The sequence below is a fragment of the Lagenorhynchus albirostris genome, chromosome 12, assembly GCF_949774975.1.
Source record: "Lagenorhynchus albirostris chromosome 12, mLagAlb1.1, whole genome shotgun sequence".
NCBI classification, from domain to species: domain Eukaryota; kingdom Metazoa; phylum Chordata; class Mammalia; order Artiodactyla; family Delphinidae; genus Lagenorhynchus; species Lagenorhynchus albirostris.
The window spans coordinates 46,814,027-46,826,598 of NC_083106.1; the positions used below are offsets into that span (position 1 = coordinate 46,814,027).

The 12,572-nt window shown below is 42.0% G+C and overlaps 1 protein-coding gene across 3 annotated transcripts in view; it reads left to right on the top strand.

The window, feature by feature from the left end:
- LAMA4 (laminin subunit alpha 4) overlaps positions 1–12,572 on the top strand; it is a 151,366-nt gene that overhangs the window by 91,778 nt on the left and 47,016 nt on the right. For all 3 annotated transcript variants that reach the window (XM_060167319.1, XM_060167320.1, XM_060167321.1), the window contains exon 14: positions 11,566–11,714. In XM_060167319.1, the coding sequence (XP_060023302.1) occupies positions 11,566–11,714 (149 nt within the window). The remainder of the gene's footprint in view (positions 1–11,565; positions 11,715–12,572) is intronic.

A 12,572-nucleotide genomic window follows, 5' to 3' on the forward strand; every position in this document is an offset into this window, starting at 1 on the left:
AATTGGTGTGCGGTGATACCTCACTGTAGTTTTGATTTGCATTTCTCTAATAATTAGTGATGTTGAGCAGCTTTTCATGCACTTCTTGGCCATCTGTATGTCTTCTTTGGAGAAATGTCTATTTAGGTCTTCTGCCCATTTTTGGATTGGGTTATTTGTTTCTTTAATATTGAGCTGCATGAGCTGTTTATATATTTTGGAGATTAATCCTTTGTCCGTTGATTCGTTTGCAAATATTTTCTCCCATTCTGAGGGTTGTCTTTTCATCTTGTTTATGGTTTCCTTTGCTGTGCAAAAGCTTTGAAGTTTCATTAGGTCCCATTTGTTTATTTTTGTTTTTATTTCCATTACTGTAGGAGGTGGACCAAAAAAGATCTTGCTGTGATTTATGTCAAAGAGTGTTGTTCCTATGTTTTCCTCTAAGAGTTTTACAGTGTCTGGTCTTAAATTTTGGTCTCGAATCCATTTTGAGTTTATTTTTGTGTATGGTGTTCGGGAGTGTTCTAATTTCATTCTTTTACATGTAGTTGTCCAGTTTTCCCAGCACCACTTATTGAAGAGACTGTCTTTTCTGCATTGTGTATCCTTGCCTCCTTTGTCATAGATTAGTTGACCATGGGTGCAGTGGGCTTATCTCTGGGCTTTCTATCTTGTTCCATTGATCTATGTTTCTGTTTTTGTGCCAGTACCATATTGTCTTGATTACTGTAGCTTTGTAGTATAGTCTGAAGTCAGGGAGTCTGATTCCTCCAGCACTGTTTTTTTCCCCTCAAGACTGCTTTGGCTATTCGGGGTCTTTTATGTCTCCATACAAATTTTAAGATTTTTTGTTCTAGTTCTGTAAGAAATGCCATTGGTAATTTGCCAGGGATTGCATTGAATCTGTAGATTGCATTGAATCTGTAGATTGCTTTGCATCAATCTGTAGATTGCTCTGTAGATTGGTAATTTGCCAGGGATTGCATTGAATCTGTAGATTGAATCTGTAGTGTAACCATTTTCACAATATTGATTCTTCCAATCCAAGAACATGGTATATCTCTCCATCTGTTGGTATCATCTTTAATTTCTTTCATCAGTGTCTTACAGTTTTCTGCATAGAGGTCTTTTGTCTCCCTAGGTAGGTTTATTCCTAGGTATTTTATACTTTTTGTTGCAATCGTAAATGGGACTGTTTCCTTAATTTCTCTTTCAGAGTTTTCATCATTAGTGTATAGGAATGCAAGAGATTTCTGTGCATTAATTTTGTATCCTGCAACTCTACCAAATTCATTGATTAGCTCTAGTAGTTTTCTGGTGGCATTTTTAGGATTCTGTATGTATACTATCATGTCATCTGTAAACAGTGACAGTTTTATGTCTTCTTTTCCAATCTGTATTCCTTTTATATCTTTTTCTTCTCTGATTGCCGTGGCTAGGACTTCCAAAACTATGTTGAATAATAGTGGTGAGAGTGGACATCCTTGTCTTGTTCCTGATCTTAGAGGAAATGTGTTCAGTTTTTCACCATTGCAAATGATGTTTGCTGTGGGTTTGTCATATATGGCCTTTATTATGTTGAGGTAGGTTCCCTCTGTGCCCACTTTCTGGAGAGTTTTTCTCATAAATGGTGTTGAATTTTGTCAAAAGTTTTTTCTGCATCTATTGAGATGATCATATGGTTTTTATTTTTCAATTTGTTAATATGGTGTATCACATTGATTGATTTGCGTATATTGAAGAATCCTTGTATCCCTGGGATAAATCCCACTTGATCATGGTGTATGATCCTTTTCATGTGTTGTTGGATTCTGTTTGCTGGTATTTTGTTGAGGAATTTTGCATCTATATTCATCAGTGATATTGGTCTGTAATTTTCTTTTTTTGTAGCATCTTTGTCTGGTTTTGGTATCAGCATGATGGTGGCCTCATAGAATGAGTTTGGGAGTGTTCCTTCCTCTGCAAATTTTTAGAAGAGTTTGAGAAGGATAGGTGTTAGTTCTTCTCTAAATGTTTGATACAGTTTGCCTGTGAAGCCATCTGGTCCTGGACTTTTGTTTGTTGGAAGATTTTTTTTTTTTTTTAAGAATTTTATTTATTTATTTATTTATGGCTGTGTTGGGTCTTCGTTTCTGTGTGAGGGCTTTCTCTAGTTGTGGCAAGCGGGGGCCACTCTTCATCGCGGTGCGCGGGCCTCTCACTAGCGCGGCCTCTCTTGTTGCGGAGCACAGGCTCCAGACGCGCAGGCTCAGTAGTTGTGGCTCACGGGCCCAGTCACTCCGCAGCATGTGGGGTCTTTCCCAGACCAGGGCGCGAACCCGTGTCCCCTGCATTGGCAGGCAGACTCCCAACCACTGCGCCACGAGGGAAGCCTCTGTTGGAAGATTTTTAATGAAAGTTTCAATTTCATTACTTGTGATTGGTCTGTTCATATTTTCTGTTTCTTCCTGGTTCAGTCTTGGAAGGTTATACGTTTCTAAGAATTTGTCCATTTCTTCCAGGTTGTCCATTTTATTGGCATAGTGTTGCTTGTAGTAGTATCTTAGGATGTTTGTATTTCTGTGGTGTCTGTTATAACTTCTCCTTTTTCATTTCTAATTTTATTGATTTGAGTCCTCTCCCTCTTTTTCTTGATGAGTCTGGCTAATGGTTTATCAATTTTGTTTATCTTCTCAAAGAACCAGCTTTTAGTTTTATTGATCTTTGCTATTGTTTTCTTTGTTTCTATTTCATTTATTTCTGCTCTGATCTTTATGATTTCATTCCTTCTGCTAAGTTTGGGTTTTGTTTGTTCTTCTTTCTCCAGTTCCTTTAGGTATAAGGTTGGACTGTTTATTTGAGATTTTTCTTGTTTCTTGAGGTAGGCTTTACAACTATAAACTTCCCTCTTAGAATTGTTTTTGCTGCATCCCATAGGTTTTGGATTGTTGTGTTTTCATTGTCATTTGTCTCCAGGTATTTTTTGATTTCCTCTTTGATTTCTTCAGTGATCTCTTGGTTATTTAGTAACGTAGTGTTTAGCCTCCATGTGTTTGTGTTTTTAACATTTTTTCCCCTGTAATTCATTTCTAATCTCGTGGTGTTGTGGTCAGAAAAGATGCTTGATACGATTTCAGTTTTCTTGAATTTACTGAGGCTTGATTTGTGACCTAAGATGTGATCTATCCTGGAGAATGTTCCGTGCGCACTTGAGAAGAAAGTGTAATCTGCTCTTTTTGGATGGAATGTCCTATAAATATCAATTAAATCTATCTGGTCTATTGTGTCATTTAAAGCTTCTGTTTCCTTATTTATTTTCATTTTGGATGATCTATCCATTGGTATAAGTGAGGTGTTAAAGTCCCCCACTATTATTGTGTTCCTGTCGATCTCCTCTTTTATAGCTGTTAGCAGTGGCCTTATGCATTGAGGTGCTCCGGGTGCATAAAAATGTATAATTGTTATATCTTCTTCTTGGATTGATCTCTTGATCATTATGTAGTGTCCTTCCTTGTGTCTTGTAAGATTCTTTATTTTAAAGTCTGTTTTATCTGATATGAGTATTGCTACTGCAGCTTTCTTTTGATTTCCATTTGCATGGAATATGTTTTTCCATCCCCTCACTTTCAGTCTATATGTGTCCCTAGGTCTGAAGTGGGTCTCTTGTAGCCAGCATATTTATGGGTCTTGTTTTTGTATCCATTCAGCAAGCCTGTTTCTTTTGGTTGGAGCATTTAATCCATTCACATATAAGGTAATTATCGATATGTATGTTCCTATGACCATTTTCTTAATTGTTTTGGGTTTGTTTTTTTTTTAATTAATTAATTTATTTATTTTTGCTGTGTTGGGTCTTCGTTTCTGTGCGAGGGCTCTCTCCAGTTGTGGCAAGCGGGGGCCACTCCTCATCACGGTGCATGGGCCTCTCACCATCACGGCCTCTCCCGTTGGGGAGCACAGGCTCCAGATGTGCAGGCTCAGTACTTGTGGCTCACGGGCCCAGTTGCTCCACAGCACATGGGATCCTCCCAGACCAGGGCTTGAACCCGTCCCCCCTGCATTAGCAGGCAGATTCTCAACTACTGCGCCACCAGGGAAGCCCTTTGGGTTTGTTTTTGTAGGTCCTTGTCTTCTCTTGTGTTTCCCCCTTAGAGAAGTTCTTTTAGCATTTGTTGTAGAGCTGGTTTGGTGGTGCTGAATTCCCTTAGCTTTTGCTTGTCTGTAAAGCATTTGATTTCTCCATCAAATCTGAATGAGATTCTTGCTGGGTAGAGTAATCTTGGTTGTAGGTCCTTCCCTGTCATCACTTTAAGTATATCTTGCCACTCCCTTCTGGCTTGTAGAGTTTCTGCTGAGAAATCAGCTGTTAACCTTATGGGAGTTCCCTTGTATGTTATTTGTCGTTTTTCCCTTGCTGCTTTCAATACTTTTTCTTTGTGTTTAATTTTTGCCAGTTTGATTACTATGTGTCTCAGCATGTTTCTTCTTGGATTTATCCTGTATGGGACTCTCTGCGCTTTCTGGACTTGGGTAGCTATTTCCTTTCCCATGTTAGGGAAGTTTTCGGCTATAATCTCTTCAAATATTTTCTCGGGTCCTTTCTCTCTCTTCTCCTTCTGGTACCCCTATAATGCGAATGTTGTTGCATTTAATGTTGTCCCAGAGGTCTCTTAGGCTGTCTTCATTTCTTTTCATGCTTTTTTCTTTATTCTGTTCCTCAGCAGTGAATTCCACCATTCTATCTTCCAGGTCACTTATCCGTTCTTCTGCCTCAGTTATTCTGCTAGTGATTCCTTCTAGTGTATTTTTCATTTCAGTTATTGTATTGTTCATCTCTGTTTGTTTGTTCTTTAATTCTTCTAGGTCTTTGTTAAACATTTCTTGCATCTTCTCAATCTTTGCCTCCATTCTTTTTCCGAGGTCCTGGATCATCTTCAGTATCGTTATTCTGAATTCCTTTTCTAGAAAGTTGCCTATCTCTACTTCATTTAGTTGTTTTTCTGGGGTTTTATCTTGTTCCTTCATCTGGTACATAGCCCTCTGCCTTTTCATCTTGTTTATCTTTCTGTGAATGTGGTTTTTGTTCCACAGGCTGCAGGATTGTAGTTCTTGCTTCTGCTGTCTGCCCTCTGGTGGATGAGGCTATCTCAGAGGCTTGTGTAAGTTTCCTGATGGGAGGGACTGGTGGTGTGTAGAGCTGACTGTTGCTCTGGTGGGAAGAGCTCAGTAAAACTTTAATCCCCTTGACTGTTGATGGGTGGGGCTGGGTTCCCTCCCTGTTGGTTGTTTGGCCTGAGGCAACCCAACCCTGGAGCCTACCTGGGCTCTTTGGTGGGGCTAATGACAGACTCTGGGAGGGCTCATGCCAAGGAGTACTTCCCAGAACCTCTGCTGCCAGTGTCCTTGTCCCCATGGTGAGCCACAGCCACCACTCCCCCCGCCTCTGCAGGAGACCCTCCAACACTAGCTGGTAGGTCTGGTTCAGTCTCCCCCCAGGGTCACTGCCCCTTACCCTGGGTCCCAATGCGCACACTACTTTGTGTGTGCCCTCCAAGAGTGGAGTGTCTGTTTCCCCCAGTCCTGTCGAAGTCCTGCAATCAAATCCCACTAGGCCTCAAAATCTGATTCTCGAGGAATTCCTCCTCCCATTGCCAGACCCCCAGGTTGGGAAGCCTGACGTGGGGCTCAGAACCTTCACTCCAGTGGGTGGACTTCTGTGGTGTAAGTGTTCTCCAGTCTGTGAGCCACCCACCCAGCAGTTACAGTATTTGTTTTACTATGACTGCGCCCCTCCTACCGTCCCATTGTGGCTTCTCCTTTGTCTTTGGATGTGGGGTATCTTTTTTGGTGAGTTCCAGTGTCTTCCTGTCAATGATTGTCCAGCAACTAATTGTGATTCTGGTGTTCTCACAAGAGGGAGTGATAGCACATCCTTCTACTCCACCATCTTGGTTCCTCTCCCACAAAAGTACTCCCAGCTCATTTTTATTACCTTTAAAAGGATTTTTTTTTTTTTTTTTTTTTTTTTTTTGCGGTACGCGGGCCTCTCACTGTTGTGGCCTCTCCTGTTGCAGAGCACAGGCTCCGGACGCACAGGCTCAGCAGCCATGGCTCATAGGCCCAGCCGCTCCGCGGCATGTGGGATCTTCCTGGACCAGGGCACGAACCCGTGTCCCCTGCAGGCGGACCTCAACCACTGCGCCACCAGGGAAGCCCAAAAGGATATTATTTTAAAGTCATCTGATCACCATCTCATTCTTTGACTATTTTAGCTTCCTTTCCATCCCTGTCTTCCTCTCCATCCCTACTCCCACCACTATCCTTGCTGACATCAAAATCCAGGTGGATGAGTCCACCAGCTCTCAGACCTCCGGTTCCTTGAACTTCTCCTGTCCAACAAGCTTTTCCTCCCATCCACCTCTGTAATCCCTAGTATGACCAGACCCAGATCTTGTCATCACTAAGAATGACTCTCCCAAATCCCAGTATCAAGCACCTCCCTCCCTGAGCACCACCTCTTATCTCACTCTAGAAGGCACACTCCACCAATTCTCTAGCCACGGCAAAACCTCCTCCATCTCATTTGCCATTCCTTCCTTAAGCTAAAATTATCAGTATAATCATTCTTTGCAAACACCCTTTACTTCCATACTTACCTCTTCCCCTGTTGTACTCACCTGAGAATTCTAATCCCTTAACCCTGTAAACCCAAGTACCCTCAGCATCGTGGCCACACCAGAGAAGCCAATATGACTGGTGGGAAACCCACCTCCCCTTCTATCAGTCTGGCTGGTGAATTTGCTTCATGCTTTGCTGAAAATTAGGAACAAAGAGAGGATAATTCCCCTCATCTTCCCTCCCCAAAGCTACCAGTCTACCTGCATGTGTATCTACACTTCTACCTTCCTACCTATTATAATTAGTGAAACGTCCCTTCTCCTGTCAAAGTTTAATCCCTCCACCTATGCTCTGAATCCCATCCTTCCTCTGCTCAAAAACATGGTTGCTGGGTTTCACTCCCAAACTGTGCCCTCTCTCTTCTGTTTTGCCCAATTCTTACTCTTTACTGAATCATTACTGCCAACATAGAAACATACTCTAGTGTCTCCTACCGTTTAAAAATTAAAAAGAAGAAAAACCCTGCTCACATCCCCTCTAATCTCTGCCCCATTACTCTGCTTCACAGCAAAACATCTCAAGAGTCATTTACAGTTGCTGTTTCCACCTTCCAGCCACCCGCTGACTACTGTACTCAACCCACTCCAAGTGGGATTCCATGTCCCTTCACTGAGACTATTTTTGTCCAAGTCATTAGCGACCTCAACATAGCCAAAACCGTGGTTGTTTCTCTCTCCTCAGCTTTATTAGCCCTGCCACTAATTACCCTTCCCTCTATTTTTAAACACTTGGAGCTCCTGTCCTGGGTTCTCCAATACCCCACTCTGATTCTTCTCCTTCCTCCATGGCCATTTCTTCTCAGCCAACTTTGATAGCTTCGCCTCTGCATGTCCACTACGTGGTAAATATTTTAGGCTCTGCAGGCCACATAAAACTGTTCTCCCTATTCTTCTTTGTTTGGTTTGGCTTGATGTTTTTTAGAACTCTTTAAAAATGTAAAAAATATTCCTAGTGGGGAGCTATATAAAAATAGGTCTCAGACCACACTTGGCCCTGGGCCATGTTGGTCCCTGCTCTGGATAATGAATGGCTCAGTGCTCAGTCCTGGGCCCTTTTTTCTACTTATACTCTCTCCCTAGTTGATCGCAATGAATCCCATGACTTTAAAGAACAATTAGATGCATGATTCCACAATGTGTACCTCTAGCTCTGAGACCTCCACTGAGTTCCAAGCTTCTATATCCAAATGCATACTTGACATTTTCAAGTAAGAACTCGGTGTGGTATGTAGCTTAATCACAATTTCATCTACCACTTAGGTGTGTAATAGGCATATCAAACTTAACATATTCTGAATAACACCCTCTTCCCTAGTTTTACCTAGCTCAGTAACTGGAACAATCCAATTGCTCAAATCAAAATTCTGGAGTCCTTCTTGATTTCTCCTTTCCCCTCACTCCCATTTCAACCAGACCTGTTGGCCCTACATCCAAACCGAATCCTGATTTCTGACCACTACCCTCTTCTCTGCTGCTACTCTTGAGTATGAGTCCAAGTCTCCTCATCTCCAGTATGGACTTCTGAAAGAGCCTCCTACTGATTCATCTGCCTCCACACCTGCCCCTCAAGATCCATTCTCTATGCAGCAGCAGAACAATCCTTTAAAAACATAATCAGATAACATTATTTATCCCACACAAAACCTCCAGTGATACTTAAAGTAAGAAACAAACTCATGCTACATGGCCCATGAGGCCCTAAGTGACCTTACTCTGGCCCACCTCTCTGACCTCATACCCACTCTCTCCCTCCTCACTACACTTCAGCCCACTCCTGTTCATACACTCCAACTCCTCCCTGTTTCTCAAACACACCATACTTTTTCTTGCCTCAGGACTTTTGCACCTGATATCCCCAGATCTTCAAATGGCTAGTGTCCTTGTGAACATTCAGTCCAAGTAGCTCTCTTGCCCTCAGTCACTCTCTAACCCATCGTACCTGTTATCTTTTTTTTTTTTGCGGTACGCGGGCCTGTCACTGTTGTGGCCTCTCCCGTTGCGGAGCACAGGCTCCGGATGCGCAGGCTCAGCGGCCATGGCTCACAGGCCCAGCCGCTCTGCGGCATGTGGGATCCTCCCGGACCGGGGCACGAACCCGTGTCCCCTGCATTGGCAGGCGGACTCTCAACCAGTGTGCCACCAGGGAAGCCCCGTACCTGTTATCTTTTATTCAAAATATTTTTTATTCCCTGAAATTAGCTTGTTCATTTATTTAATCACTTGTTTTATTTATTACTGTATATTCCCACTAGATTGTAAATTCCTTGAGAGTAGAGACTGTGCTCATAGCTATGTGTTCTATATCCTGAAAGAGTACCTGGCACATAGTGGGTACACAGTGAATATTTGTTGAGCAAATTAATGAGTGAAGGTAGAATATCCACGGTATTTTTTCTGCTTATACAACTAAAAACTTTTTTTTCACAGTATTGTTCCCCAGATGACCAACCAAATGGACTACACCCTTAATACTGTAGTCATAACATAAACCCTATGTACTAAGAACTATGCTACATTCTGGGAGTATAAAAATAAATTAAACATAGTCCCTGCCTTCTAAGATTATATAATCTGGTGGGTGGAATAATAACGTGAAATCATAACAGTCGTGTGGCACGTGGATAATTGAAATATGTGGCAACACAGCTCACCCTAGAGAGGTTAGAGATGGCTTCATAAAGGAAGTGGTATCTGAGCTGAATTTGGAAGGATGAGTATAACTTTTCCAGGTGGATCAGACAGAAAACAAAGAGAAGTTACTCCAGACAGAGAAAATATGTGAAAAGGCACAGGTGCCAGAAAAAATTACGGCGCATGAAAACAACAATCAGTCAAGTTTGGACCATGGGATGCGGTTGGGTGGGAAGTGGTAAGAAATGATGAAATTAGTAAGAGGAGGAGTCAGTTGCTGAAGCCTCGCTTAGGAATTGGATTTGTTCATGCAAAGCAAGTGGCTGATTTTGAGAAGGGAAGTAATATGATCAGATTTGCTTAATAGAAAGTTCACCATTCCTGCAAGGTGGTGGAGAATGGATCAGAAGACTAAAAGGCTGGGTTTAGAGAAGGGCGTGAGATCGCTCAGACAGGAAAGGGCTGAGTCTAGCCCCTAGGAACACCGGCTTTGAAAGTCTTCTGCCTGGCCAGAGAAATAGGAGACCAGGAGAGAGCAGCATCACAGAAACTGGGGGAGAAGAGGGTTTTAAGGCAGAGACTGTGACCAACACTGTCACAAACCAGAGACAGATCTGGTAAATACAGGAAAGTGTCTAATGGACCTGGCAGTATGGGGTCTGACATTGGGAACCTTGGGGCAAGAACCATTTCTGTAGTGAGCACTTCATCAACACAAGAGAAGAAGCTGCAGGGGAAGCTAGAGTCAAGTAATTGTTTGTTTGTTTTTTAGTAGGAACTTAAGCATATTTATATCTGAAAAGAGCCAATAGCTAGGGAGCAAGAAAACAGGGGCACTGAGAAAATAGGGGAGCATGGCTTGTACAGAAAAGGAACACTTTTCATCTTAAAATATGAGGAAGATGTAGCTATAAGTAAGTGTATAGGGTTGGCTGGGGAGGGAGCTGGGGGTGGTAGCAAAGAGTTGGGGAAACTCCTGGTTGTCGGTGTTGGAGGCTCTTAGGGGTTATCAAAAAATGGTACCCCTTTCAGCACCCAAGTTCTAAACAAGTTGAAAAATAAACAGTAAATATTACGACCAAGAATATCACCTTTATTTCAGCTAAACTGAGGGTGTGGCTTCTTAAGAGATCTCTTAGCCAAGTGGGATTGCTGATACTCAATCCCAGAATTAGGCAGGTCTGCCCAAGGAGGCCAGCAACACCGCAGGGTTCCTGGGGCGGGGAGGGGCTTCTCCCCAGGACAGCTTTTGCTGTGTGCAGGAGCACAGGGAAACTCAGCTTTCTGCTAGCTGCTTGCTCCCAAGAGCAGAAGGGTGGAGTTGAGCAGGCTCTATATAGTTATCCCCTAAATTGACCAAGCAAATAAACCACTCCTCCTCTCAGGGCAGAATAAGGAAAAGGTGGAAAGGCCTGTAGTTCCACTAATTGAGCTGCCTTCATAGGGAAGGAACATCACATTGGGAGCTGGAAAAAAGTGTTCCCACTAACAGTTAGCTTATGTCTTCTAAATAAAAAAGAAAAGAAAGTGACCTGATGAGAATCGGAAAGGGGTGGGGGAAGGAATTATTATTGGCTTTGGAATGGTGACAGTGTTTAGAGTCACTATGTGAGTGACCGGGAGAGCGAATTCTTTTCAGCGTTGAGGGCCCAGCCAAGGCTGAAAGTCATAGGTTTGCAGCAGCATCCTGTGTGTGGTCTTTAGCTAAGATCATAGGTCTACTGTTGAATTGAAAATTAGGAGAGGTCATGTTACAAGGTGAGTGTCAGGGAGAGTAGTCAGCAAAAGAAATACAGCTGAGAGGTCAGATAAGATGAGAAATGAGTGATACCCATTAGGTTTAGTAACTCAGAAATCATTAAGTGAATTTCTGTGTTGGTGGAGTATTGAGGTAAAATCCAGACTGGAATAGGTCAAAAGCGTGAATTTAAAGGTGATGAGATAGAGATAGCATGCATAAACACTTTTTTGGGGGTGTGTGTGTCTATTTTGCTATGAAAGGGATAAAAAAGTAGGGTAATAACATTAGGGAGAAGTGTGGACAATGGAGGGTTTCTGTTTAGTTTTCTTTTCGGATGAGAGATGGCAGAGCATGTCTGAATTGTAGGGAAGCAATCAGTAGAGAAGGAGTTGAAGATGCAAGTAGATAAATATCTATGTATAACCTTTTAGACTTTTGTAGATCTGTCCTGAAACTTACTGAACTTCATAGTAAGGAGGAATAGAGATTATCTTTGGTGCTCCCTGGGAAAAATATTTTAAGTTCCTCTAAATTCAATTCTTTTTAAAATATTTTTAGAATGCATCAGGGATTTATGCTGAAATAGATGGAGCCAAAAATGAACTACAAAGAAAACTATCCAACCTAAGCAACCTCAGTCATGATTTAGTTCAGGAGGCTGTTGACCATGCACAGAACCTTCAACAAGAGGCTGATGAACTGAGCAGGTAATATCCTGGTTTTAGAAATGCAAACATCTTTATAGGCTGAGTAACTTATTTTTATTCAATTTCACATGACAGGGTTGCTGGGATACAGTGTTAGCAGTTTGGTTTTAGAGTTGGGTTTGCTTATTTGTTTTTCTGTTTGTTGGTTGGCTAGTCTGAGAGCCAATTATTGTTTATTGCAGTTGCTTTGGGGAGACAGTTTTTCGATTTTAAAAAATCTGTCAGATTAGAGATCTGTGTTGTGGGAGGGGTAGTTCTGTTCCACATTATTGATAAGATAACCTAACACATTTTAGTTATAGGGATATAACTGCTGCCCAAAATAGTATCAAGTAAATCAGATCCTTCTGCAAGGTCTAATTCTGCCATCATCACCTATTTATTTCAGAGACAGCATTAGCTTTCCACACCCAAGTGTCTTAAGTAAAGCTGGTTGGAAGTTGGCAATACGTGGAACTTGTGGCAGATACTCCAGCCATTCCCCAGTGCCCAGCAGGAACTATTTGATTTCAGCACCTGTTAAGAGAAAAATCAATTGATAATTTTCCTCGCAGTATCTAGAAGAGAGTCCTAAGCACTCATTTAATGTTAATTGAAATGTACTAAAAAACTGGCATTGAATTCATGACCCTGAAAAAATAGGTAAATAATGAGATCATTATAGAGAAAGATTGCAAGTCTGGCAATTAGAAACAAGGATTGTGAAGGTCATGAATAAAATAAGACCCAGTATTCACTTCTGTTCAAAACTTAAATCACCTTTCTTTCCTGATTGCCAAGGGCAGGGGTGGGAGTGGGGATGGAGAGATCATGGGTAAAACCTTGGTGTGTGAGATGGTGTTGTATCCAGCTCAGTGT